The sequence below is a fragment of the Scyliorhinus torazame genome, chromosome 24 (genome assembly GCF_047496885.1).
Source record: "Scyliorhinus torazame isolate Kashiwa2021f chromosome 24, sScyTor2.1, whole genome shotgun sequence".
Classification (NCBI taxonomy): Eukaryota; Metazoa; Chordata; class Chondrichthyes; order Carcharhiniformes; family Scyliorhinidae; genus Scyliorhinus; species Scyliorhinus torazame.
In genome coordinates this window covers 32781939-32809543 of record NC_092730.1, presented here as the reverse complement: position 1 = coordinate 32809543, position 27605 = coordinate 32781939, and the positions used below count along the sequence as shown (strand labels likewise).

Below are 27605 nucleotides of genomic sequence, written 5' to 3'. Positions count from 1 at the left end.
TGTTTTTTTTCGCTGGAACAGAGAAGACTGAGGGGTGACCTGATCGAAGAGTACAAGATTATAATGGGTATAGACAGGGCGGATAGGGAGCACCTGTTCAACTCAGTAGAAGGGTATGTCACGAGGGGACACGGTGTTATTCTGTGAGTCTGAAACTGTTACAGATCAGGTCTTGGAGGTATGGCTGCTGTAACTTACTCTGAACATGTGTTTGAGAATAATCCTGTATCTGTCAGGCTTCGTGACTCACTGTGAGGATGGGATTGAGGATGTGACCTTCAATCTCTGGGACTGTTTATAGATTTGCATTCATTCCACGTAAATTTCCAGCACAGAAAGAGACAACTGATGTGGGAGGTTTTAAGCAAACAACGTGAGCATTTAATATCAGAACACAATTGTGAAAGATAATGTAACCTTCAATCTGATACTGGATTGCTCTGAAAGTTTAACTCAGGTTGTACACATTGATTTGATCTCTGACACTCCGTCTGATTCGGAGTCAGAATTTTGACATGAATGTAAAATGGACCACAGTCTGGAATCGCTACAGTGTCTTCCATCTGGAACAGAGTGAGTGAGGATTTTGTAATAGTTTACAAGTTACAGCTCAGTTCATAGACATCGAAATGAGATTGTATGTTTTATTTTCATAAATTGGGTGAGTTTTAAACGAGAATCAGAGTTTGTATCTTTGTCGCTTTCCACATATCTCAATCTGAGAATGTAGCAGATATTTGGGTTTGCAGCTAATGTATTTGTGAGGACACACTCTGGGGATTTGTGCAGCCACTTCTAAACCCCCTATTGCGCGATGTGACTGGTATTTAACTCGAATCTCAGAGTACATTATTAAGGTTAATTGTGTAACTTTTAACCGGCAATCACGTCAGTTTTCTCTGATATTTATTATTTCACTAAGGCTGCACTATTGTGGATCTGATACAGTGATGATGAGAGTGGGTGAGAATTTGGACTGGGATTTATGAGGCCCCCGTTAGGGTGACATGGACACAGCGTCTGTCTCTCCTGCTGTTTGATTGATGGGTTGAAAATATGTCTCTGGAACTATTTCTGCTGCCGGAGACTGTGGAACTGATGACCTGTCTGTGTCTCTTTGCTCTGTCAGTGACAATGTGTGGGAAGGAGCTGGCGACACTTTCCCCTGTAACTTGTGTGGAGGAAACACCACATTTATTCATCTTCAGAATATTCTGGTATTTGTCTGTGGAAACAAATTATATTTTAAATCTCAAGTACAGTCCGGGAGAAGTTACAGATTTCATCAGTTTAATACCAATTAATAATCATTGAAACCGCTTTCTGTATCAACAGCAAGTCTCCAGCTCTGATTGGTTAACACGTGTCAATTCAATAACTAACCAATCACAGGGGCAGGGAGACGACATTGTAGGATTTGATTGGCTGATGTTTTCAAATTCCAAAATCCCGCCAATTTCACTGCAGTGAAATCTTCAGGAAACGATTTGAATCTCACTTTGTGATCGGTTTATTATATTTTGCCGTCCCAGTTTCCAGGCGCTATATTAGGAACAGTTTGAATTTGTCAACCTCTTATCTGTAACCGGCGGTAATAACACCCCGTTCATCAATTTAAAACGGAGCAAATCTCAGCTCACTGGGAAAACAGGATTCATGTAGCGGCGCCCAGATCACCCCAGAGGAAAGATAAAAAAACAATTTGATTAATTTAACTCACCAGTTGTAAAATCTGAATATGGTTATTAAACTTAAATAATTCCCTCCTGAAATTGTGTTTCTCCTCATTGTCCGTCACAAATACCGGACTGGGTTTAAAATCCGTTCTGAATTCAGTTTGATTCTCTTCTGTGTGAAACTGTCTGTGACGGGCGGGTACGAAGCCACATTCACAACATTCTGGAACGGGACAAATCTCTATCCTCCACAAAGAGATTTATCATCAAGTCAATGCGGGAAACGATGGTGCAGCTTTTTCAAAGAGATTGTGGGTGGCTCTTAAAAGAGCCGTTGTGTTTGGGGTGGTTTTCAGTCCATTGTGGAGTTTTACTTGGAGCTGGTGTACTTGGTCACCGCCTTTGTCCCTTCCGACACGGCGTGCTTGGCCAGTTCCCCGGGCAGCAGCAGGCGCACGGCGGTCTGGATCTCCCGGGAGCTGATGGTGTGGCGCTTGTTGTAATGGGCCAGGCGGGAAGCCTCACCCGCGATGCGCTCGAAAATATCGTTGACGAAGGAGTTCATGATGCTCATGGCCTTGGAGGAGATGCCGGTGTCGGGGTGAACTTGCTTCATCACTTTGTAGATGTAGATGGAGTAACTCTCCTTCCTCGACCTTCGCCGCTTCTTGCCGCCGGTTTCTTAATGACTTTCTTGGCTCCCTTCTTGGAAACTGGTTTCGATGTTGGTTTCTTCTCGTCAGCCATCGTCAATTTCACCCAGAAATAAAGCAAACCCCTTCCGAGCTCTGATTAAATAGACAGAGCCTCACATCTATGCTAATGAGGAATGGGGAAAGGAATGATTGTGATTGGACATTGTGAAAATGTGGACAGCCAGTTATGTTCTGCTTATTTAACAACAGGCCAATCACATTTAGGATTTTCTACCAATCAGAAACCTTCTTACTACAAACAGGCAATCCATTTCAGAAAGAATGTCCCCAGTCCCAGTTTGTCAATGTGTAAAGATCCAACGGGAAAAGTCACCTAGCTGTCGGTGAGAGGGATTGTGCGGCAGTCTGGGATTCCTTCAGGAACTGTGAGTGTCTTGTAATATATGAGTGTGTGGGATTTACTCACTCTCTGAATACTGTGTGTGAGTGTGGGATTTACTCACTCTCTGAATACTGTGTGTGAGTGAGGTATTTACTCACTCTGATACAGTGTGAGAGTGTGGGATTTACTCAACTTCTGATATAGTGTGAGTATGGGATTTGCTCAACTTCTGATATAGTGTGTGAGTGGGATTTATTCACTCTCTGATAGTGTGTGGGATTTACTCACTCTCAGATACACTGTGAGAGTGTGGGATTTACTCATTCTCAGACACTGTGTGAGTGTGGGATTTACTCACTCTCTGATACAGTGTGTGAGTGTGGGATTTACTCACTCTCTGATACAGTGTGTGAGGGTGGGATTTACTCACTCTCTGATACAGTGTGTGAGTGTGGGATTTACTCACTCGCTGGTACAGTGTGAGAGTGTGGGATTTACTCACACTCAGATACAGTGTGGGATTTACTCACTCTCAGATACAGTGTGTGTGTGTGGTATTTATTCACTCTCTGATAGTGTGTGTGGGATTTACTCACTCTCAGATACAGTGTGAGAGTGTGGGATTTACTCACTCTCAGATACAGTGTGAGAGTGTGGGATTTACTCACTCTCAGATACAGTGTGTGTGTGTGGTATTTATTCACTCTCTGATAGTGTGAGTGTGGGATTTACTCACTCTCAGATACAGTGTGAGAGTGTGGGATTTACTCACTCTCAGACAGTGTGTGTGTGTGGGATTTACTCACTCTCTGATACAGTGTGTGAGTGTGGGATTTACTCACTCTCTGATACAGTGTGTGAGTGTGGGATTTACTCACTCTCTGATACAGTGTGTGAGTGTGGGATTTACTCACTCTCTGATACAGTGCGTGAGTGTGGGATTTACTCACTCTCTGATACAGTGTGTGTGTGTGGGATTTACTCACTCTGATACAGTGTGTGAGTGTGGGATTTACTCATTCTCTGATACAGTGTATGTGTGTGGGATTTACTCACTCTCTGATACTGTGTGTGAATGTGGAAGTTACTCAGTCTCATGTAAATCTGTTATCGTGTGGGGCGCAGTGGTTGCTGAGTGAGTGCTTGCTAAGGGGAGTAAATTTTAAAAAAACTTACTGTTGGCGGTTTCCTGCTGAATCCAGTCGGAGTGAGGACAGAGTGACTGCTGGGTAAAGAGTAAAGATTTAAATTGTTTGTGCGGGTCCATAACAGCCGATTGCTGTTATCATGTGGGATGCAGTGGTGCTGAGTGAGTGCTTATTAAGGGGAGTAAATTTTAAAAAAAATTACTGTTGGGGGTTTGCAGCTGAATCCGGTCGGAGTGAGGACAGAGTGACTGCTGGGTAAGGAGTAAAGATTTAAATTGTTTGTGCGGGCCCATAACAGCTGATTGCTGTTATCGTGCAGGGCGCAGTGGTGCTGAGTGAGTGCTTGTTAAGGGGAGTAAATTTTTAAAAATTTACTGTTGGGGGTTTGCAGCTGAATCCGGTCGGAGTGAGGACAGAGTGACTGCTGGGTAAGGAGTAAAGATTTAAATTGTTTGCGCGGGCCCTGACAGCTGATTGCTGTTATCGTGCAGGGCGCAGTGGTTGCTGGCTAAGTTTTTTATTTTTACCTGTATTGAAATTGGGCGGTTCGCATCGTTACCAACGACAAAGGTAAGAGAAGGGTCGGGGATTTAAAACAGGAATTTCGGGAGCTAGGGTGGAAGCTGAGAGCCACGACAAACCATGTTGTCATCTCTGGTTTGTGCCGCTGCCACGTGCTAGCGAGTTGAGGAACAGGGAGAGTGTGCAGATAAACACGTGGCTGCAGGGATGGTGTATGAGGGAGGGTACCAGTTACGTGGATAATTGGAGTACATTCTGGGGAAGGTGGGACCTGTACAGACAGGACGGTTTGCACCTGAACCAGAGGGGCACCAATGCCCTGGGAGGGAAATTTGCTCCGGCTCTTCAGGGGTGTTTAAACTAATTTGTCAGGGGGATGGGGAAACAAGCTGTTGTCCAGAAGCCAGTGTTGAGAGTAGTGAGATACTGAGGAGGGTATCAAGGTCGCAGGCGTGTACCGGTAGACAAGAAGGTGGGTTGAAGTGTGTCTACTTCAATGCAAGGAGCATCCGGAATAAGATAGGTGAACTTGGAGCGTGGATTGGTACCTGGGACTACGATGTTGTGGGCAATACGGAGACATGGTTTGAACAGGGACAGGATTGGTTGTTGGAAGTTCCGGGGTTTAGATGTTTCAGTAAGAGCAGGGAAGATGGTAAAAGAGGTGGAGGAGTAGCATTGTTAATCAAGGATAGTTTAACGGCTGCAGAAAGGCTGTTCGAGGGGGATCTACCTACTGAGGTATATGGGCTGAAGTTAGAAATAGGTAAGGAGCGGTCACGTTGTTAGGAGTTTTCTATAGGCCCCCAAATAGTAATAGAGATGTGGAGGAAGAAATTGCAAAACAGATTATGGATAGGTGTGGAGGTCACAGGGTAGTTGTCATGGCTGACTATAACTTTCCAAATATTGGTTGGAACCTCTATAGGTTGTGGCAGTTTTTGTAGTGTGTGCAGGAGAGTTTCCTGACACAATATGTGGATAGGCCGACAAAAGGTGGGGCCACATTGGATTTGGTACTGGGTAATGAACCGGGCCAAGTGTTAGATTTGTTTGTGGGAGAGCACTTTGGTGATAGTGACCACAATTCGGTGTCTTTCACTATTGCAATGGAGAGGGATAGGGCCATATGGCAGGGTAAGGTTTATAATTGGGGGAGGGGTAATTGTGATGCGATTAGGCAAGAATTAGGGAGCATAAGATGGGAACAGAAACTGTCAGGGAAAGGCACAAATGAAAAGTGGAGCGTGTTCAAGGAACAAATACTGCGTGTCCTTGATAGATATGTCCCTGTCAGGCAGGGAGGAAATGGCCGTGTGAGGGGACCATGGTTCACAAAAGAGGTTGAACGGCTTGTCAAGAGGAAAAAGGAAGCGTATGTAAGGATGAGGAAACAAGGTTCAGTTGGGTCACTTGAGGGTTACAAGGTAGCAAGGAAAGACCTAAAGAAAGGGCCAAGGAGAGCTAGGAGGGTGCATGAGATGTCCTTGGCAGGTCGGATCAAGGAAAACCCCAAGGCTTTTACTCTTATGTGAGAAATAAAAGAATGACCAGGGTGAGGTTAGCGCCGGTCAAGGACAGTCGTGGGAATCTGTGCATGGAGTCAGAAGAGATAGGAGAGGCGTTGAATGAATACTTTTCTTCAGTGTTCACCAAGGAGAGGGGCCATGTTTTTGAGGATGAGAGCGTGATACAGGCGGGTAGGCTGGAGGAGGTAGATGTTCTAAGGAAGGATGTATTAGCAATTTTGAAAAACCTTAGGGTCGACAAGTTCCTCGGGCCGGATGGGGTAAATCCTAGGATTCTTTGGGAGGCAAGGGATGAGATTGCAGAGCCTTTGATCTTTGGGTCCCCATTGTCCACGTTGATAGTGCCCACTGACATAGAATTTACAGTGCAGAAGGAGGCCATTCGGCCCATCGAGTCTGCACTGGCCCATCGAGTCTGCACTGGCCCTTAGAAAGAGCACCCTACGCAAGCCCACACCTCCACCATATCGCCATAACCCAGTAACCCCAATTTTGGACACTGAGGGCAATTTACCATGTCCAATCCACCTAACCTGAAAATGAAATGAAATGAAAATCACTTATTGTCACAAGTAGGCTTCAAATGAAGTTACTGTGAAAAGCCCCTAGTCGCCACATTTCGATGCCTGTTCAGGGCGGCTGGTACGGGAATTGAACCGTGCTGCTGGCCTGCCTGGGTCTGCTTTAAATGCCAGCGATTTAGCCCAGTGTGCTAAACCAGCCGCTGCACATCTTTGGACTCGGGAGGAAACCGGAGCACCCGGAGGAAATCCACGCACACACGGGGAGAATGTGCAAACTCCGCACAGACAGTGACCCAAGCCGGGAATCGAACCTGGGACCCTGGAGCTGTGAAGCAATTGTGCTAACCACTATGCTACCGTGCTGCCCCTGCCCATGCCAGAGGACAGGAGAGCAGCGAATGTTGTTCCTCTGTTCAAGAAAGGGAATAGGAATGACCCTGGTAATTATAGGCCGGTTAGTCTTACTTCGGTGGTCGTTAAGGTAATGGAAAAGGTCCTGAAGGATAGGATTTATGACCATTTGGAAAGATGCAGCTTAATCCGGGATAGTCAACACGGATTCGTGAAGGGTAAGTCTTGCCTCACAAATTTGATTGAATTCTTTGAGGAGGTTACTAGGTGTGTAGATGAAGGTAGAGCAGTTGATGTCGTATACATGGATTTTAGTAAGGCGTTTGATAAGGTTCCCCATGGTCGGCTCATGAAGAAAGTAAGGAGGTGTGGGAAAGAGGGAAATTTGGCCAATTGGATAAGTAACTGGCTATCACATAGAAGACGAGGGGTGGTGGATGGAAGATTTTCAGGATGGAGACCAGTTACCAGCGGTGTACCACAGAGATCAGTGCTGGGTCCTCTGCTATTTGTGATTTTTATCAATGACTTGGAGGAGGGGGCTGACGGGTGGGTCAGTCAATTTGCTGATGACACCAAGATTGGTGGAGTAGTGGATTAGGTGGAGGGCTGTTGTAGGCTGTGCTGAAAAATGTCAGATGGAGTTTAACCCTGATAAGTGCGAGGTGATTCATTTTGAATGTGGATTACAGGGTCAACGGCAGGGTTCTGAGGGATGTGGAGGAACAGAGAAATCTTGGGGTTCATGTCCATAGATCTCTGAAGGTTGCCACTCAAGTGGACAGAGCCGTGAAGAAGGCCTATAGTGTGTTAGTCGTTATTAACAGGGGGCTTGAGTTTAAGAGCCGTGGGGTTATGCTGCAACTGTACAGGACCCTGATGAGACCACATTTGGAGTATTGTGTGCAGTTCTGGTCTCCTCACTACAGGAAGGGTGTGGAAGCATTGGAAAGGGTTCAAAGGAGATTGACCAGGATGATGCCTGGCTTGGAGGATCTTATGAGGAAAGGTTGAGCGAGCGAGGGCTTTTCGCTTTGGAGTGGAGGAGGATGACAGGCGACTTAATAGAGGTTTATATGATGATGAAGGGGATAGATAGAGCGGACGTTCAGAGACTATTTCCTTGGGTGGATGTAGCTGTTACAAGGGGGCATACCTATAAGGTTCAGGGTGGGAGATATAGGAGGGATGTCCGAGGTAGGTTCTTTATTCAGAGAGTGGTTAGGATGTGGAATGGACTGCCTGCTGTGATAGTGGAGTCGGACACTTCAGGAACTTACAAGCGCTTATTGGATAGGCACATGGAGCACACCAGAATGACAGGGTGTGGGATAGCTTGATTTTGGTTATGAATAAGGCTCAGCACAACATTGAGGGCCGAAGGGCCTGTTCTGTGCTGTTCTATGTTCTAAAGTGTGTGAGTGTGGGATTTGCTCCCCCTCTGACAGTGTGAGAGTGTGGGATTTACTCACACTCTGATATAGTGTGTGAGTGTGGGATTTACTCACTCTCTGATACAGTGTGTGAGTGTGGGATTTACTCACTCTCTGATACAGTGTGTGAGTGTGGGATTTACTCACTCTCTGATACAGTGTGTGAGTGTGGGATTCACTCACTCTCTGATACAGTGTGAGTGTGGGATTTACTCACTCTCTGATACAGTGTGTGAGTGTGGGATTTACTCTCTCTGATACAGTGTGTGAGTGTGGGATTTACTCACTCTCTGATACAGTGTGTGAGTGTGGGATTTACTCACTCTCTGATACAGTGTGTGAGTGTGGGATTCACTCACTCTCTGATACAGTGTGAGTGTGGGATTTACTCACTCTCTGATACAGTGTGTGAGTGTGGGATTTACTCACTCTCTGATACATAGAACATAGAACAATACAGCGCAGTACAGGCCCTTCGGCCCACGATGTTGCACCGAAACAAAAGCCATCTAACCTACACTATGCCATTATCATCCATATGTTTATCCAATAAACTTTTAAATGCCCTCAATGTTGGCGAGTTCACTACTGTAGCAGGTAGGGCATTCCACGGCCTCACTACTCTTTGCTTAAAGAACCTACCTCTGACCTCTGTCCTATATCTATTACCCCTCAGTTTAAAGTTATGTCCCCTCGTGCCAGCCATATCCATCCACGGGAGAAGGCTCTCACTGTCCACCCTATCCAACCCCCTGATCATTTTGTATGCCTCTATTAAGTCTCCTCTTAACCTTCTTCTCTCCAACGAAAACAACCTCAAGTCCATCAGCCTTTCCTCATAAGATTTTCCCTCCATACCAGGCAACATCCTGGTAAATCTCCTCTGCACCCGCTCCAAAGCCTCCACGTCCTTCCTATAATGCGGTGACCAGAACTGTACGCAATACTCCAAATGCGGCCGTACCAGAGTTCTGTACAGCTGCAACATGACCTCCCGACTCCGGAACTCAATCCCTCTACCAATAAAGGCCAACACTCCATAGGCCTTCTTCACAACCCTATCAACCTGGATGGCAACTTTCAGGGATCTATGTACATGGACACCTAGATCCCTCTGCTCATCCACACTTTCAAGAACTTTACCATTAGCCAAATATTCCGCATTCCTGTTATTCCTTCCAAAGTGAATCACCTCACACTTCTCTACATTAAACTCCATTTGCCACCTCTCGGCCCAGCTCTGCAGCTTATCTATATCCCTCTGTAATCTGCTACATCCTTCCACACTATCGACAACACCACCGACTTTAGTATCGTCTGCAAATTTACTCACCCACCCTTCTGCGCCTTCCTCTAGGTCATTGATAAAAATGACAAACAGCAACGGCCCCAGAACAGATCCTTGTGGTACTCCACTTGTGACTGTACTCCATTGTGAACATTTCCCATCAACCACCACCCTCTGTCTTCTTTCAGCTCGCCAATTTCTGATCCACATCTCTAAATCACCCTCAATACCCAGCCTCCGTATTTTTTGCAATAGCCTACCGTGGGGAACCTTATCAAACGCTTTGCTGAAATCCATATACACCACATCAACTGCTCTACCCTCGTCTACCTGTTCAGTCACCTTCTCAAAGAACTCAATAAGGTTTGTGAGGCATGACCTACCCTTCACAAAGCCATGCTGACTATCCCTGATCATATTATTCCTATCTAGATGATTATAAATCTTGTCTCTTATAATCCCCTCCAAGACTTTACCCACTACAGACGTGAGGCTCACCGGCCTATAGTTGCCGGGGTTGTCTCTGCTCCCCTTTTTGAACAAAGGGACCACATTTGCTGTCCTCCAGTCCTCTGGCACTATTCCTGTAGCCAATGGTGACATAAAAATCAAAGCCAAAGGTCCAGCAATCTCTTCCCTGGCCTCCCATAGAATCCTAGGATAAATCCCATCAGGTCCCGGGGACTTATCTATTTTCAGCCTGTCCAGAATTGCCAACACCTCTTCCCTACGTACCTCAATGCCATCTATTCTATTAGCCTGGGGCTCAGCATTTTCCTCCACAACATTATCTTTTTCCTGAGTGAATACTGACGAAAAATATTCATTTAGTATCTCGCCTATCTCTTCAGACTCCACACACAATTTCCCATCCCTGTCCTTGACTGGTCCTACTCTTTCCCTAGTCATTCGCTTATTCCTGACATACCTATAGAAAGCTTTTGGGTTTTCTTGATCCTTCCTGCCAAATACTTCTCATGTCCCCTCCTTGCTCGTCTTAGCTCTCTCTTTAGATCCTTCCTCGCTACCTTGTAACTATCCATCGCCCCAACCGAAACTTCACACTTCATCTTCACATAGGCCTCCTTCTTCCTCTTAACAAGAGATTCCACTTCCTTGGTAAACCACGGTTCCCTCGCTCGACGCCTTCCTCCCTGTCTGACCGGTACATACTTATCAAGAACACGCAGTAGCTGATCCTTGAACAAGCCCCACTTATCCAGTGTGCCCAACACTTGCAGCCTACTTCTCCACCTTATCCCCCCCAAGTCACGTCTAATGGCATCATAATTGCCCTTCCCCCAGCTATAACTCTTGCCCTGCGGTGTATACTTATCCCTTTCCATCATTAACGTAAACGTCACCGAATTGTGGTCACTGTCCCCAAAGTGCTCTCCTACCTCCAAATCCAACACCTGGCCTGGTTCATTACCCAAAACCAAATCCAACATGGCCTCGCCTCTTGTTGGCCTGTCAACATATTGTTTCAGGAAACCCTCCTGCACACACTGTACAAAAAACGACCCATCTATTGTACTCTAACTATATCTTTTCCAGTCAATATTTGGAAAGTTAAAATCTCCCATAATAACTACCCTGTTACTTTCGCTCATATCCAGAATCATCTTCGCCATCCTTTCCTCTACATCCCTAGAACTATTAGGAGGCCTATAAAAAACTCCCAACAGGGTGACCTCTCCTTTCCTGTTTCTAACTTCAGCCAATACTACCTCGGAAGAGTCCCCATCTAGCATCCTCTCCGCCACCGTAATACTGCTCTTGACTAGCAGCGCCACACCTCCCCCTCTTTTGCCTCCTTCTCTGAGCTTACTAAAACACCTAAACCCCGGAACCTGCAACATCCATTCCTGTCCCTGCTCTATCCATGTCTCCAAAATGGCCACAACATCGAAGTCCCAGGTACCAACCCACGCTGCCAGTTCCCCTACCTTGTTTCGTATACTCCTGGCATTGAAGTAGACACACTTCAAACCACCTACCTGAACACTGGCCCCCTCCTGCGATGTCAAATCTGTGCTCCTGACCTCTATACTCTCATTCTCCCTTACCCTAAAACTACAATCCAGGTTCCCATGCCCCTGCTGCATTAGTTTAATTATCCTGGAATATTGAGCTTCCAATCCTTCCCCTCTCCCAACCGTGATACAGTGACAGCAAATACATCATAACCCCATGTTCTCACTTCATCTGCCTTGTTCGTCTAACTCGCAATCTCGCTGTGATATAGAACGCATACTTACTGTTTACTGCTAAGTTAGTGTGTGTGAGTTTTATCCTCAATGTCTCTGTGATATATAATGCATATTTTACTCCTTCCTGCTCAGTTACTGGTGTGTCAGAGTGAGAGAATCTGTGTGCGTGTGTTTTATTTTCAATATCACTCTATGATATATAAGACGTATTTTACTGCTTACTGATCAGTTATTGATGAGTGAGTGTGTGTTTCTATGTGTGAGAGAGTGTGAGTGATCGCATTAATGTGTGTGAGAGCGAGCGCGCGAGAGCGAGCGCGTGTGTGAGAGCGAGCGCGTGTGTGAGAGCGAGCGCGTGTGTGAGAGCGAGCTCGTGTGTGAGAGCGCATGCGCGTGAGAGCGAGCGCGCGTGTGAGAGCGAACGCGCGTGTGAGAGCGAGCGCGTGCGTGAGAGCGAGCGCGTGCGTGAGAGCGAGCGCGTGCATGAGAGCGAGCGCGTGTGAGAGCGCGAGTGCGCGTGTGAGAGCGAGCGCGTGTGAGAGCGTGAGAGAGTATGTGTGTGTGTGAGCATGTGTGAGTGTGAGCATGTGTGAGTGTGAGCATGTGTGAGTGTGAGCATGTGTGAGTGTGAGCATGTGTGAGTGTGAGCATGTGTGAGTGTGAGCATGTGTGAGTGTGAGCATGTGTGTGTGTGAGCATGTGTGTGTGTGAGCATGTGTGTGTGTGAGCATGTTTGCATTTTACCCTCTATCTCTCTTTGATATATTGCACATATTTTCCTGTTCCTGCCCAGTGACTGGTGTGTGTATGAGAGAGTGAGTGTGTGTTTTACCATCATTGTCTCTCTGTGATAGATGATGCATATTTTACTGCTTTTTACTCAGTAACTGTTGTGTCAGAGAGTGTGAGTATCAGAAAGTGTGAATATGAAAGAGTGTGTGTGTGAGGGAGCATGTGCAAGTGAGTGTGTCAGTCTGTGTGAGGGAGTGTGTGAGTGTGAGAAATAGTCTGCAGGAGTGTGAGTGTGTGGGGGGAGAGAGTGTGTGTTTTACCTTCATTGTCTCTCTGTGATATATAACATATTTTACTGCTCAGTCACAGGTGTGTGAGTGTTTTATCCTCACTGTCGGTCTATCAAAAATAACATATTTCACTGCTCAGTCACTGGCGTGTGTGTGAGAGAGAGTGTGTGTGTGGGGAGAGCGCGTGTGAGCATGTGTTGTACCCTCACTGTCCCTCTGTGAAAACAGCAAGAAGTCTTGCTGGAGAGGGATAGGGCCATACGGCAGGGCAAGGTGTATAATTGGGGGAGGGGGGAACTTCCGGTTGCGGCTATGCGGAGCTAAGTTGCACATTCGGCGGCTCCCGCTAAAACGGACTTTTGGGCTCTTTTCAATGCCCCCAACAGCACTTTTTCGATGTTTCCCGGTGTGGGAAGGAGTCTACAACAGCTCCCCATCAGTATATGGCTTCAACTAGGAGCGGGGCGAAAAAAAAGGTGGTGGTGGACCCGAAGAAGGTGCGAGGGAAGAAGGACAAAATGGCGGCGGGCGGAGACCAGGCAGCGTGGATGCAGTGGGCGGAAGAGCAGCAGGAGGGTATCCAGCGCTGCTTCAGAGAGAATAAAATGGACCTGCTAGAGACGATGAAGGCGTCTATTGATAAGCTGCTGGAGACACAGACGGCCCAGGGAGTGGTGATCCGCGAGGCTCGACAAAAGATCTCTGACAATGAGGACGAGATCTTAGGCCTGGCAGGAAAGGTGGAGGCGCACGAGGCGCTGCACAAGAAATGGCAGGAGCGGTTCGAGGAGATGGAGAATCGGTCGAGGTGGAAGAATCTGCGGATTCTGGGCCTCCCGGAGGGGCCGGACGTGGGGGCCTATGTGGTCACCATGTTGAACTCGCTGATGGGAGCGGGGTCCTTCCAGGAGCCCCTGGAGCTGGAAGGGGCCCATCGAGTGCAGGCGAGGAGGCCCAAGGCTAATGAGCCTCCGCGGGCGGTGCTGGTGAGGTTCCATCGGTTCGTCGATCGGGAGTGTGTGTTCAGGTGGGCCAAGAAGGAGAGGAGCAGCAGGTGGGAGAACGCGGAGGTTCGGATATATCAGGACTGGAGAGCGGAGGTGGCGAAGAGGAGGGCCGGGTACAATCGAGCGAAGGCGGTGCTGCACAGGAAGGGGGTGAAGTTTGGCATGTTGCAGCCGGCGCGACTGTGGGTTACCTACAAGGACCGGCACCACTATTTTGAGTCTCCGGAGGAGGTGTGGGCCTTTGTTCAGGCCGAGAAGTTGGACACAGATTGAGGGTCGGGACGGGCGATTGGGGACTATGGTTGATATGCTATGTTTCTTTTTGTTTCGAGGGGGGGGCTTTTGTATCGCTCCGGGTTTCTTTTTCTTTGTGTTTTTTCTCTTTTGGGTCGGAGAAGGTGGCTGGGGCGGGTTGGGCACTGTTTTGGTTGGGTTGGTCGGGGGGGGCTCTTGAAGGTGAGATGGGGCTCCGCGGGGGAGGGGAGGCCCGAGTCAGGGGTGAGGGGACAGGGCCTGTAAAAGGAGCTGCGTCAGAGGTGGCGGGGCCTGGTAGGTGGAAAGCGCGGGCTTTTTCCCACGCTGAAGACTGGAGGGGGCAGGGCCGGGGCGGGGAAGCGAGGGTTGTTTTCCGCGCTTAGAACAGAAGGGGGAGGGGGAGAGCCTATGGATGGGGACGGGAGAGGAGGGTGTGCCACACAATGGGAGGAGTCGAAGGAGAGGCGGGAGTGGCCGGGGTCAGCAGGAGACAGCTGACTTGCAGAAGTGCAATGGGGGGAGTAAATCAGCTAGGATGGGTCCTAACCGGGGGAGGGGGGTTGAGTGGGGGGGGAAATCGAGCTGCTGCTATGGTCAAGGAGGAGCTGGAGAGAGTGGGGGTGGGGGGGACTAGACGGGGGTATGCCGCTGTGAGGAACGGGCCGGGTGTGGGGTGTGGGCACGTGGCTGGCCAAGGAGGGGCCATGGCTAGTCGGCGGGAGAGGGGGGCGGGTAGCCCCCTGATCCGGCTGATAACCTGGAATGTAAGGGGACTGAATGGGCCGATTAAGCGGGCCCGCATGTTCGCACACCTGAAGGGGCTCAAGGCGGATGTGGTTATGCTTCAGGAGACACACCTGAAGGTGGCAGACCAAGTAAGATTGAGGAAAGGGTGGGTAGGTCAGGTGTTTCACTCGGGGCTGCATGCCAAAAATCGAGGGGTGGCGATCTTGGTGGGAAGGAAGGTGTCGTTTGAGGCGTCGAGCATTGTGGCAGATAATGGCGGCAGGTACATGATGGTAAGTGGTAAGTTGCAGGGAGAGAGGGTGGTACTGGTCAATGTGTATGCCCCAAACTGGGATGATGCGGGTTTTATGCGGCGTATGTTGGGTCGGATCCCAGACTTGGAAGTGGGGGGCCTGATAATGGGGGGAGACTTTAACACGGTGCTGGACCCGACACTGGATCGCTCCAGGTCTAGGACGGGTAGGAAGCCGGCGGCGGTGAGAGTGCTGAGGGGGGTTTATGGACCAGATGGGAGGAGTGGACCCTTGGGGATTTGCAATGCCGGGGGCTAGGGAATTTTCATTCTTCTCACATGTCCATAAGGGTTATTCCCGAATCGACTTTTTCATCTCGAGTTGGGCGTTGATAGCGAGAGTAGAGGATACTCAGTATTCGGCAATAGCCATTTAGGACCACGCCCCGAATTGGGTGGACTTGGAGATGGGGGAGGAGAGGGACCAGCGCCCGCTGTGGCGCTCGGAGGTGGGGCTGTTGGCGGACGAGGAGGTGAGCGAGTGGGTCCGAGGAAGTATAGAGAGGTACCTGGAGACCAACGCCAACGGGGAGGTCCGAGTGGGGATGCTATGGGAGGCACTGAAGGCGGTGGTGAGGGGAGAGCTGATCTCCATTAGGGCCCACAAGGAGCGGAGGGAGTGGGGACAGAGGCTGGTGGGGGAGATGGTGAGGGTAGACAGGAGGTATGCGGAGGAGCCCGAGGAAGGATTGTTGAGGAAGAGGCGCAGCCTCCAGGCCAAATTCGACCTGGTGACCACCAGGAAGGCGGAGGTGCAGTGGAGGAAGGCCCAGGGGGCGATTTACGAGTATGGGGAAAAGGCAAGCCGGATGCTGGCACATCAGCTTCAGAAGCAGGACGCAGCTAAGTTAAGGACAGTGGGGGGTGGGGGGGGGGGGCGCGGAGTGGAGCGGGCATCAATGGGGTCTTCAGGGACTTCTACGAGGAATTGGACCGATCCGAGCCCACGGCAGGAGGGAGGGATGGGCCGCTTCATGGACCAATTGAGGTTTCCAAAGGTGGAAGAGGGACTGGTGGTGGGATTTGGGGCCCCAATTGGGCTGGAGGAGCTGATCAAAGGGATAGGAAGCATGCAGGCAAGGTAGGAACCGGGGCCGGACTGTTTCCCGGTCCAATTCTTGAAAACATATCTGGACCTGTTGGGCCCGCTGTTAGTTAGGACCTTCAATGAGGCAAGGGAGGAGGGGGCTTTGCCCCCGACGATGTCCCGGGCACTGATCTCCTTGATCCTGAAGCGGGCAAGGATCCCCTGCAGTGTGGGTCTTACAGACCGATTTCCTTGCTAAATGTAGATGCCAAGGTGCTGGCGTAGGTCTTAGCCTTGAGGATTGTGTGCCGCAGATCATCCATGAAGACCAGATGGGGTTTGTGAAGGGGAGGCAGTTGAACGCGAATGTGCGGAGGCTTTTGAACGTTATCATGATGCCGGCGAGGGAGGGGGAGGCGGAAATAGTGGTAGCGATGGACGCTGAGAAAGCCTTCGATAGGGTAGAGTGGGGGTATCTGTGGGAGGTGCTGAAGAGGTTTGGGTTTGGGGAGGGGTTTGTCAGGTGGGTTAGGCTGTTGTATGAGGTCCCGATGGCGAGTGTGGCCACAAACAGGAAGAGGTCCGAGTACTTTCAGTTGCACCGAGGGATGAGACAGGGGTGTCCCCTATCCCCCCTGCTCTTCGCACTGGCGATTGAAGCCCTGGCTGTGGCACTGAGGGAGTCAAGGAACTGGAGGGGGTTGGTGCGTGGTGGGGAGGAGCATAGGGTGTCACTTTATGCGGACGACCTTCTGCTGTATGTGGTGGACCCGGTGGGAGGAATGCCAGAAGTAATGAGGATTCTTAGGGAATTCAGGGACTTTTCGGGGTACATCCTCAACATGGGGAAGAGCGAGCTGTTCGTAGTTCATCCAGGGGACCAGGAGAGGGGGATTGGCGAGCTCCCACTAAAAAAGGCGGAGAGGAGCTTCATGTATCTGGGAGTCCAGGTGGCCAGGAGCTGGGGGGCCCTGCATAGGCTTAACTTTACAAGGCTGGTGGAGCAAATGGAGGAGGAGTTCAAGAGGTGGGACGCGTTGCTGCTGTCCTTGGCGGGTAGGGTGCAGTCAATCAAAATGACGGTGCTCCCAAGGTTTTTATTCCTGTTCCAGTGCCTCCCAGTGTTTATCCCGAAGGCTTTTTCAGGCGGGTTAACAGGAGTATAATGGGGTTTGTGTGGGCGCGACGGACTCCGAGGGTGAGAAGGGTGTTCCTGGAGCGGAGGAGAGATAGGGGGGCACTGGTGATGCCCAACCTCTGTGGATACTACTGGGCCGCCAATGCGACGATGGTGCGCAAGTCGGTGATGGAGGGGGAGGGGGCCGCATGGAAGAGGCTGGAGACGGCATCTTGTGTGGGTACGAGTCTGGGGACGCTGGCAACGGCGCCGCTGCCGCTCCCTCCAAGGAGGTATACCACGAGCCCGGTGGTGGTGGCTGCCCTCAAAATTTGGGGGCAGTGGAGGCGGCACAGGGGGGGGGGGGAAGTGGGGGTATCGGCGGGGACCCCATTACGGGGGAACCACCGGTTCGCCCCAGGAAGAACAGGTGGAGGGTTTGCGGGGTGGCACAGGGCAGGGATACGAAAGTTGGGGGACCTGTTTGTGGACGGGAAGTTCGCTGGAGGAGAAGTACGGGCTCTCCCCGGGGAACACGTTCAGGTACTTACAGGTAAGGGTGTTTGCCAGACGGCAGGTAACACAATTCCCACGGCTACGGCCACACACAGTATAGGACAGGGTGCTCTCGGGGGGGTGGGTGGGAGTGGGGAAGATCTCGGAAACTTAACAGGTGATGCAGGAGGAGAAGGAGGCCTCGGTGGTGGAGGTAAAAGATAAGTGGGAGGAGGAGTTGGGAGAGGAAATTGAGGAAGGGACATGGGCAGACGACCTGGGGAGGGTGAACTGTTCCCCATCGTGCGCGAGGCTCAGCCTCATACAGTTTAAGGTGCTGCACAGGGCACACACACCGGGACAAGGATGAGTCGGTTTTTTTGGGGTGAGGACAGGTGTGTTAGGTGCTCAGGGAGCCCAGCAAACCACACCCATATGTTCTGGGCATGCCCAGTGCTGGAGGAATTTTGGAAGGGCGTAGCGAGGATGGTATCAAGGGTGGTAGGTTCCAGGGTCAAGCCGGGCTGGGGCTCACAATATTTGGGGTGGCAGAGGAGCCGGGAATGCAGGAGGAGAAAGTTGCCGGAATTCTGGCCTTTGTGTCCCTGGTAGCCCGGCGAAGGATTCTTCTTCAGTGGAAGGATGTGAGGCCGCCAAGCGTGGAATCCTGGATCAACGATATGGCGGGGTTTATTAAGTTGGAGAGGGTGAAATTCGCCTTGAGAGGGTCGGTACAAGGGTTCTTTAGGCGGTAGCAACCGTTCTTAGACTTCCTGGCAGAGCGGGAGACATTGGTCAATGGCAGCAGCAACTCTGGTGGGGGGGGGGGGGTCACTTTATTTTTTTGTTTTTGTTATTTACACTGGAGGGTCTGAGGGGTTGTATATACTTGTTGTATTAAGTCAGGGTGTCAATGTTAATTTATTATTTATGTACAGGGGGAGGGGGATATGGAGGGTTGTTTTTCTGGACTGTGTTTGTACTTAACCCTGTTGGGTTTCTTTTTCATTTTGTTCTTGATATTTTATGAAAACCTTTAATAAAAATTATTTTTTAAAAAATAATAATAATTGTGGGAGGGGTAATGATGATGCAATTAGGCAACAATTCGGAAGCATTAGATGGGAACAGAAACTGTCAGGGAAAAGCACAAATGAAAAGTGGAGCTTGGTCAAGGAACAAATACTGCGTGTCCTTGATAGTTATGTCCCTGTCTGGCAGGGAGCAAATGCCCGTGAGAGGGGACCATGGTTCACAAAAGAGGTTGAATGTCATGTCAAGAGGAAAAAGGAAGCGTATGTAAGGATGAGAAAACAAGGTTCAGTAGGGTCGCTTGAGGGTTAGAAGGTAGCAAGGAATGAGCTTAAAAAAGGGCTTAGGAGAGCTAGGAGGGGGCATGAGAAGTCCTTGGCGGGTCGGATCAATGAAAACCCCAAGGCTTTTTCCTCTTATGTGAGAAATAAAAGAATGACCAGGGTGAGGTTAGGGCCGGTCAAGGACAGTAGTGGGAACTTCTGTGTGGCATCAGAAGAGACAGGAGAGGTGTTGAATGAATACTTTTCTTCAGTGTTCACCGAAGAGAGGGGCTATGTTTTTGAGGATGAGTGTGTGAGACAGGCGGGTAGTCTGGAGGAGGTAGATGATCTGAGGGAAGATTTATGAGCTATTTTGAAAAATCTGAGGGGCAACAAGTCCCCTGAGCCAGATGGGATATATCCTCGGTTTCTTTGGGAGGCAAGGGATGAGATTGCAGAGCCCTTGGCTTTGATCTTTGGGTCCTCACTGTCCACGGGGATAGTGCCAGAGGACTGGAGAGTGGCGAATGTTGTTCCTCTGTTCTAAAAAGGCAATAGGAATGACCCTAGTAATTATAGGCCAGTTAGTCTTACTTCGGTGGTCGGTAGGTTAGTAGAAAGGGTCCTGAGGGATAGGTTTAATGACCATTTGGAAAGATGCAGCATAGAGTACCCAATTATTTTTCCCAATTAAGGGGCAATTTAGCGTGTCCAATCCACCTAACTTGCACATCTTTGGGTTGTGGGGGTGAAACCCCCGCAGACACTGGGAGAATGTGCAAACTCCACACGGACAGTGACCCAGGGCCGGGATTCGAACCCGGGTCCTCAGCGCCGTAGGCAGCAATGCTAACCACTGTGCCACCGTGCTGCCCTCGGTGATCGATAAGTTCATGGAAAGTGTACTGAGGGATAGGATTAATGACCATGTGGAAAGATGCATAATCCGGGATTGTCAACAAGGATTCGTGAAGGTTCTTGCCTCACAAATTTGATTGAATTCTTTGAGGAGCTAAGTGTGCAGATGAAAGTAGAGCAGTTGATGTACTATACATGGATTTCAGTAAGGTTTTTGATGAGGATCCCCATGGTCAGCTCATGAAGAAAGTAAGGAGGTATGGGATCGAGGGAAATTTGGCCAATTCGATAAGTAACTGGCTATCACATAGAAGACAGAGGGTGGTGGTGGATGGAAAATTTTCAGACTGGAGACCAGTTACCAGCGGTGTACCACAGAGAGCAGTGCTGGGTCCTCTGCTATTTGTGATTTTTATCAATTACTTGGAGGAGGGGGCTGAAGGGTGGGTCAGTACATTTGCTGATGACACCAAGATTGATGGAGTAGTGGATGAGGTGGAGGGCTGTTGTAGGCTGCAAAGAGACATTGATAAGATGCAGAGCTGGGCCAAAAAATGGCAGATGGAGTTTAACCCCTGATAAGTGCGAGGTGATTCATTTTGGTCGGACAAATTTGAATGCGGATTACAGGGTCAACGGCAGGGTTCAGAGGAATGTGGAGGAACAGAGAGATCTTGGGGTTCATGTCCACAGATCTCTGAAGGTTGCCACTCAAGTGGACAGAGCCGTGAAGAAGATCTATAGCGTGTTAGTGTTTATTAACAGGGGCTTGCGTTTAAGAGCCGTGGGGTTATGCTGCAATTTACACGACCCTGATGAGACCACATTTGGAGTATTGTATGCAGTTCTGGTCACCTTATTATAGGAAGGATGTGGAAGCATTGGAAAGGGTGCAGAGGAGATTTACCAGGATACTGCCTGGATTGGAGGGTAGGTTTATGAGGAAAGGTTGATGGATCTAGAGCTTTTCTCATAGGAGCGAAGGAGGATGAGAGGCGACTTAATAGAGGTTTATATTGATGATGAGGGGGGATAGATAGAGCGGACGTTCAGAGACTATTTCCTCGGGAGGATGTAGCTGTTACAAGGGGGCATAACTATAAGGTTCGGGGTGGGAGATATAGGAAGGATGTCCGAGGTAGTTTCTTTACTCAGAGAGTGGTTAGAGTGTGGAATGGACTGCCTGCTGTGATAGTGGAGTCGGACATTTAGGAACTTTCAAGCGGTTATTGGGTAGGCACATGGAGCACACCAGAATGACAGGGAGTGGGATAGCTTGATCTTGGTTTCGGACAAAGCCCGGCACAACATCGGGCACTGTTCTGTGCTGTACTGTTCTATGTTCTAACAACACTAGGTTCAAGTCCCACAGGTGGTGCTTCGAAACAAACCTTTTGGACTTTAACCTGGTGTTGGAAGACTTCTTACTGTGCTCACCGTAGTCCAACGGCGGCATCTCCACATCATCTCTGTGATATATAACATATTTTACTGCTCAGTAACAGGTGTTGGAGAGTGTGCGAGTGTGTGTTTTATCCTCACTGTCTGTCATCATATACAACATATTTTGCTGCTCACTGCTCAGTTGCTGGAGTGTGTGAGTATGTGAGAGTGGCGAGAGTGTGTTTTACCCTCACTATCCCCCTGAGACATACAATGCATATTTAACTGTTTACTGCTCAGTGACTGGTGTGTGAGAGAGCATGAGTGTGTGTGAGAGAAAGTGCCTGTATGAGAGTGTGAAGGTGTGATTTGCCCTCATTGTTTCTCCGTGATATATGATGCTCACTGGTGTGTGCGAGAGAGTGTGTGAGTGTGTGTGTGTGTATGAGTGGGTGCTTTATCCTCACTGTCACTCTATAATACATAACATATATTTTACTGCTTACTGCTCAGTTAATGGTTTATGAGTGTGTGCGTGAGTGAGTGTGTGAGATTCTCAGTGATGTCTAAAACCTTGTAATATTCAGTTAACGGTGTGTGTGTGTGAGAGAGAGTGTGTGAGCAGAAGAGTGTGTGTGGGTGTCAGTTTTAAGACCATAAGACCATAAGACATAGGAGCGGAGGTAAGGCCATTCGGCCCATCGAGTCCACTCCACCATTCAATCATGGCTGATTTCAACTCCATTTACCCGCTCTCTCTCCTTAGCCCTTAATTCCTCGAGAAATCAAGAATTGATCAACTTCTGTCTTAAAGACACTCAACGTCCCGGCCTCCACCGCCCTCTGTGGCAATGAATTCCACAGACCCACCACTCTCTGACTGAAGACATTTCTCCTCATCTCTGTTCTAAAGTGACTCCCTTTTATTCTAAGGCTGTGCCCCCGGGTCCTAGTCTCCCCTGCTAATGGAAACAACTTCCCTACATCCACCCTATCTAAGCCATTCATTATCTTGTAAGTTTCTATTAGATCTCCCCTCAACCTCCTAAACTCCAATGAATATAATCCCAGGATCCTCAGACGTTCATCGTATGTTAGGCCTACCATTCCTGGGATCATCCGTGTGACTCTCCGCTGGACCCGCTCCAGTGCCAGTATGTCCTTCCTGAGGTGTGGGGCCCAAAATTGCTCACAGTATTCTAAATGGGGCCTAACTAATGCTTTATAAAGCTTCAGAAGTACATCCCTGCTTTTATATTCCAAGCCTCTTGATGTGAAAGTGTACAAACTCAGCAATCGCATGATGGGAAAAATAGCCAATTGATGTAACCAAGTGTGAGACAGCTGTGTCAGCTAAGTGCCAAGATCAGACCCTGACAAACTAGACAAAGCTAAGAATCCACATAATTGTATCATACAAGGCCAGAAGAGGGAAAATAGTGCCTGACCTTATTAAAACCTGATAACAAAGCCACGATCTAGGAATGTCCTAATAACACAACTTCCTCATGACCTAGGTCCATCTGCGTCAAGGCATCATGAGGGCAGAGGTAAAAACAAAATAGGACCACGTCTTAAACCCTCTAAAGACAAAATACTGCAAATAAGCCGAGTCAGGGTCTTTCCATGACAACATGTTTGATCAGAAGTTATGACTGTATTGACATTTTTGAACAAGGTCTGTTTTTGTAAAATGATACAGCTTTTGTATAAATATTGAATGTTTTCTCCCTGTCTTTGCGAGCTTGAGAAAGAATGAGCAGGTTTACCTTAACAGCTCTCTCTCTCTCGAACCTGTAGCCATCTGCATGCAGACTTTGGTCAATAAAGACAAAGTTAGTTTTATCGAAACCAAGGTGTAAAGTTGTTTTTTTCACAGTCTTGAAGTAGGAAAGATTTTAAAAGACGACAGTGGCGCTGCGAGCCCTCACCAATATCCTGAGTGGCTTCCGTGGGGGACCGAACAAGTGATCGAGCACGAACCCGGAGAGCGGAGACGGACGGCGCAACAAGGTAAGCTTTAACCTTGGTCTCTCTCTCTCTCTCGGATCGGTGCTGTGACCCCTCGTCCCTGATGGATAACGCTGACAGGTGACGGTGTTCGAATCTAAATTTGACTGTGAGTAATGTTCTTAGGGTCTGGGACCCGGTTGTCGTTCAAAGCCTAAGGTCAGGGACCATCTGCTCTTGTTTTTTTTCCCAGGACAGGGATACACAGGCTTGGCTAGGTCAGGGACCAGATTTGGATTTTTGACTTTTAAATTTACAAGGCAGTTTTTCCCCATTTTTTTTCTTCTCTCTCTCTTTTAATTTTTTTTCCACTCCTTAAAAAATCTTGGGCCAGAGCCTGGACAAAACGGAGGACAATTCTCCCTTGCTTTTTATGTGCAAAGTGTTCACTGATCAGGAACGCAATTTATGCCTCTTGTCTTCAGCTTTAAATAAGAAATTCGGATCTGAAATTTGGCCACTAGGAGGTACCTGGAATTTAGAAAACTGCACCGCGGCAGAGACAGCCATTTGGTCTCGGAATGCCAGAGCCAAATGGAAGAAATTAATTACCAAATGGCAAAAAGAATCAGACAGACGACACAAACTGTCCTTGTTAATGAGTTGGAGGGACAATGCACGTAGGAGAGGGATTGCTGATTATAAAGACAGAGAAACCAAAGACTGGGAAACGTTGAAATTCGAATGTGAACTATGGGACAGGAAAGATCCTAAGAATCAAGGGGGGGATAATACTGCATCGGGTGTTAAGCAGGTCGGAATAGTCCATCAGATTAAAAATCAGGAGGATCCTCCCACTACCTCTGGCATGCCGTTGTTTCCCTATTTGATTGATACAGAGGAGGAGGAGGAGGAGGAATTAAATCCCACGATGCCCCCATGGCCACCTCTTCCCAGCTCCACGGTGCAGCAGCCCCTTTCTCACCCTCCCCCTTGTAACAACCTTGCTGCCGATAATCTCCCTTCTGCTATTTCTCCCATTGCAACACGCACTCGCTCAAAAGCACCAACCACTTTCCTCGATCAGCCCGTTACCTCTGTTAATCAGGCTTTCCAAGAATTAACTATCAGTACCGCACCGGTAGAGGAGCCTTTTCCACCACCGCCTCCCCCTGCAAATTTTCCAATCCGACGTCTCGTTAACCCTCGAGCGACTGATGACGACGACCAATTTATTGAGACATGGCAGGCTTTTAAACCTCAGGAGCTCTGTTTGATCATGGCTCACTGTCCGTCACATAAAACGGACCCAGAGGGCTTTACTGAATATCTGAGGAGAACTGCGACTGTGTATGGTGCTACCCCTAGGGATCAGTATTCCCTTATTTTTTCATCCCTTCCCCCAGATTTAGATGAGAAATGGAAACGGGAATTAGGGGATCATGGGACCACATGGGATGCGTTTAAAACCAACAATCCATCAGATGAGGCTCAACTCGCTTTAATGTTCCCAGCACTTAAGCGTGCTCTCCGTAAACCTGTAGATATCTCCAAAATTCTTGATTGTACACCCACTCCTAAGGAGGAGAGTCCTGAATTTTTTGACCGCTTTTGTGGAATTTACACTCTTTATTCCGGTGATGAGACTTTTAATGCGGGCTTGAAATCTCCCCAGTTCAATGCGCTGCTTATGCAGGTCGTGCCTGACCGCATAGCAACCAGTATTAAAACTAATAATATGGATTGGTCTGATAGCTCCAAATCCCACATGCGACGTGCTATCTCTTATTACTGGAGCAATGGCCGTGACAGAGCAGCTTTCGGAAGGGACCCTCCTACACCCAAAATAAAGTCGGAGTTTGTCCAGCGACCCCCTCGCAGGAACCCCCCACCCTATGAACGTCACCATGGCCCTCCCCGGCCTTGTCCTCCAACCCGAGACAGTGTCACTTGCTTTAATTGCAGACGGACGGGTCACTACGCTAGGGATTGCCCTGCTCCACGCAGAGACAGGGCACTCCCTCCACGGCGGTATGCTCCTTTCACTGACTCCCACCCATATTGACTGGCCCGCTCCAATTTCCCGGTTCTCTCTGGCGACCACTCTGAGGAACACACAGCTACAATTCACATTGAGGGTATTCCCGTCCCCTTCCTCATTGATACAGGGGCAAATGCTTCTACGTTGAATTTGACGTTAGTTAAACAGTATTGTTTTCCTCTCTCAGACGAATATGTGGAACTTTCTGGTTTTATGGGTGAGAGGGCTACATACCAACTCACGAAACCCCTTCTGGTTCAATTTAATGACCGTCGATGTTGTATTCCCTTCACTGTCACGCGTACCCTCGGTGTTAATCTTGCTGGCCGTGATCTGTTATGTCCCTTACAAGTTGAGATTGTTTGCCTTGACGACGGCGTCACGATCTCCACGGCTCCACAAGTCCAGCCTCGAAATGTACCCCTTTTTTTCACTCCCCAATGGTGGTCCGTTGATTTTGATCCCTCCAATTTTTCACCTCCCTTGCATGTTCCTCATCCACACGTGACCCTTTGCTATGACTAGTGGCACCTCACATTACCCTCACCGTCAATGCAGGCTACAGTGCCAGGTCACTGGGCTTTCTGATTGCTACCCTCCAAGGAAAATGTGATCCTCTTTATACTGGACGACAGACCTTCCCTGAAGGCACGTTACAGTATTTTTCACAGCCCTTTTGTGTTGATGGTACATTGAACCACCATCGGACCAACCGTTCCCCATCCCCAGAGATTCCTGCAGACTTATGAGCTGCGTCCAAACACAAAGTTGGTCTTACTAATGTGCCTCCAGTTCTCATTAAGGTTAAGTCCGGTGTGCCCCTGCCCTCCATTTCTCAGTACCCTATTCGCCCTGACGCTGAGGAAGGAATCTCCAGCATGATACAGTCCTTCCTTCAACAGGGAATTTTGGTTCCGTGCCAATCGCCCTGTAACACCCCTATTCTTCCCGTTCCTAAGGTTGGGCGGCCGTCTGAATGGCGTTTGGTCCACGACCTCCGCCGTATCAATCAGATCGTTGAACCCTTGCATCCCCTGGTCCCTAACCCGGCTACAATCCTCAGTAATATCTCGCCTGAGGCAGCTGTCTTTACCCTTGTGGACTTACAACACGCCTTTTTTGCGATACCCCTTGCCGCTGAATCCCAGTATTTGTTTGCCTTCACATTCAAAGGGCACCAGTACACTTGGACTAGGCTACCGCAAGGTTTCATTCATTCACCGACACTCTTCTCACAGGCACTGCACTCCCAATTAGCTACTTTGACACCCCCGGGGGTATCTACTATTCTACAGTATGTCGATGACTTACTCCTTGCTAGCCCTGACTTTGCTTCTAACGAACGCGACTCCATTTATCTGCTCACCCGTCTCCCTTCCTGGGGATATGTAATACCACCTAATAAAGTACACAAAGGACAGAGGCAGGTTAAATTTCTGGGCGTTCTGATAAGCGCTGCTGAACGTTCCCTTACGCAGGATTGTATTACTCCCATTTTGCAAACCGCACTTCCTACCTCGCCAAAGCAGATGAGAGCCTTTTTAGGTTTAGTGAACTTTTGCAGACAATGGATTCCAAATGTTACTGCTCATACCAAGGAGCTTACTCCTTATTCCTCCCAGAATTCACCCCTTAAGTTTGAACTACCCGATTTAGCACAGCAATCTTTTGTTACTCTCAAGAACGCGCTGGCTTCCGGCTCTAGGATGACCTCTTTATGACAGGCCCTTCCAGTTGTATGTTAGTGTCCTTGACCTATGTGCCACGGGTGTCTTGACACAGGAACATGGTGACCAACGCCGTCCGATTGCCTATTATTCTACTAAATTGGATCCAGTAGCTTGTGGTTTGCCCCCCTGCACTCAAATTCTCACTGCTGTACATGTGTTAGCTCAGGCAGCCTCTAATCTAACCCTTCATCAGCCCGTGCATGTGTATACCTCACACTCTGTTGTGGCTCTCCTTCCATCTCAGCAGACCCAGCATCTGACACAGGCCCGCTTGAGCCGATATGAGGTCTCACTATTACAGAACCCATATCTGTCTTTCCATTACTGTTCCACTTTAAATCTCGCAGCATTCCTCGAACATCCCCCTGATGTACTTGTTGATCCACCACATGATTGTTTGCTTAGGAATCACTTCCTTACCGCACCTCGTCCCGATTTAACTGACCACCCTCTTGATAATCCTGATCTCACTTTTTATGTTGATGGCAGTTCTTCTATTTCCCAAATGGGGGTCCCGCAATCGGGATATGCCATTGTTATGGACACTGACATTCTGGAAGCAGCTGCTTTCCAGATTCCAGTCTCGGCACAGAAAGCTGAGCTATTCGCCCTTACTAGAGCTTGTGTTCTGGCCAAAGACCAAAGTGCGAATGTGTACACAGAC

The 27605-nt window shown here is 48.9% G+C and overlaps 1 protein-coding gene and 1 long non-coding RNA gene across 5 annotated transcripts in view; one reads left to right on the top strand and one right to left on the bottom strand.

Moving 5' to 3' along the window:
• Window positions 1-354: 354 nt before the first annotated feature.
• The window catches only part of LOC140399987 (uncharacterized), a 45002-nt gene continuing 17751 nt past the window's right edge, over window positions 355-27605 (bottom strand). For 3 of the 4 annotated variants that reach the window (XR_011937936.1, XR_011937935.1, XR_011937934.1), the window contains exons 3-4: window positions 3891-3939; window positions 355-2495 (exon numbers count right to left, since the gene is read on the bottom strand). This is a non-coding gene — a long non-coding RNA (uncharacterized lncRNA). The remainder of the gene's footprint in view (window positions 2496-3890; window positions 3940-27605) is intronic. The other variant, XR_011937937.1, reaches the window with a different exon arrangement.
• The window catches only part of LOC140400176 (uncharacterized), a 30534-nt gene continuing 5597 nt past the window's right edge, over window positions 2669-27605 (top strand). The window contains exons 1-2 of the mRNA XM_072489643.1: window positions 2669-2757; window positions 23100-24807. Coding sequence (XP_072345744.1) covers window positions 23604-24807 — 1204 coding nt within the window. The 5' untranslated portion in view covers window positions 2669-2757; window positions 23100-23603. The remainder of the gene's footprint in view (window positions 2758-23099; window positions 24808-27605) is intronic.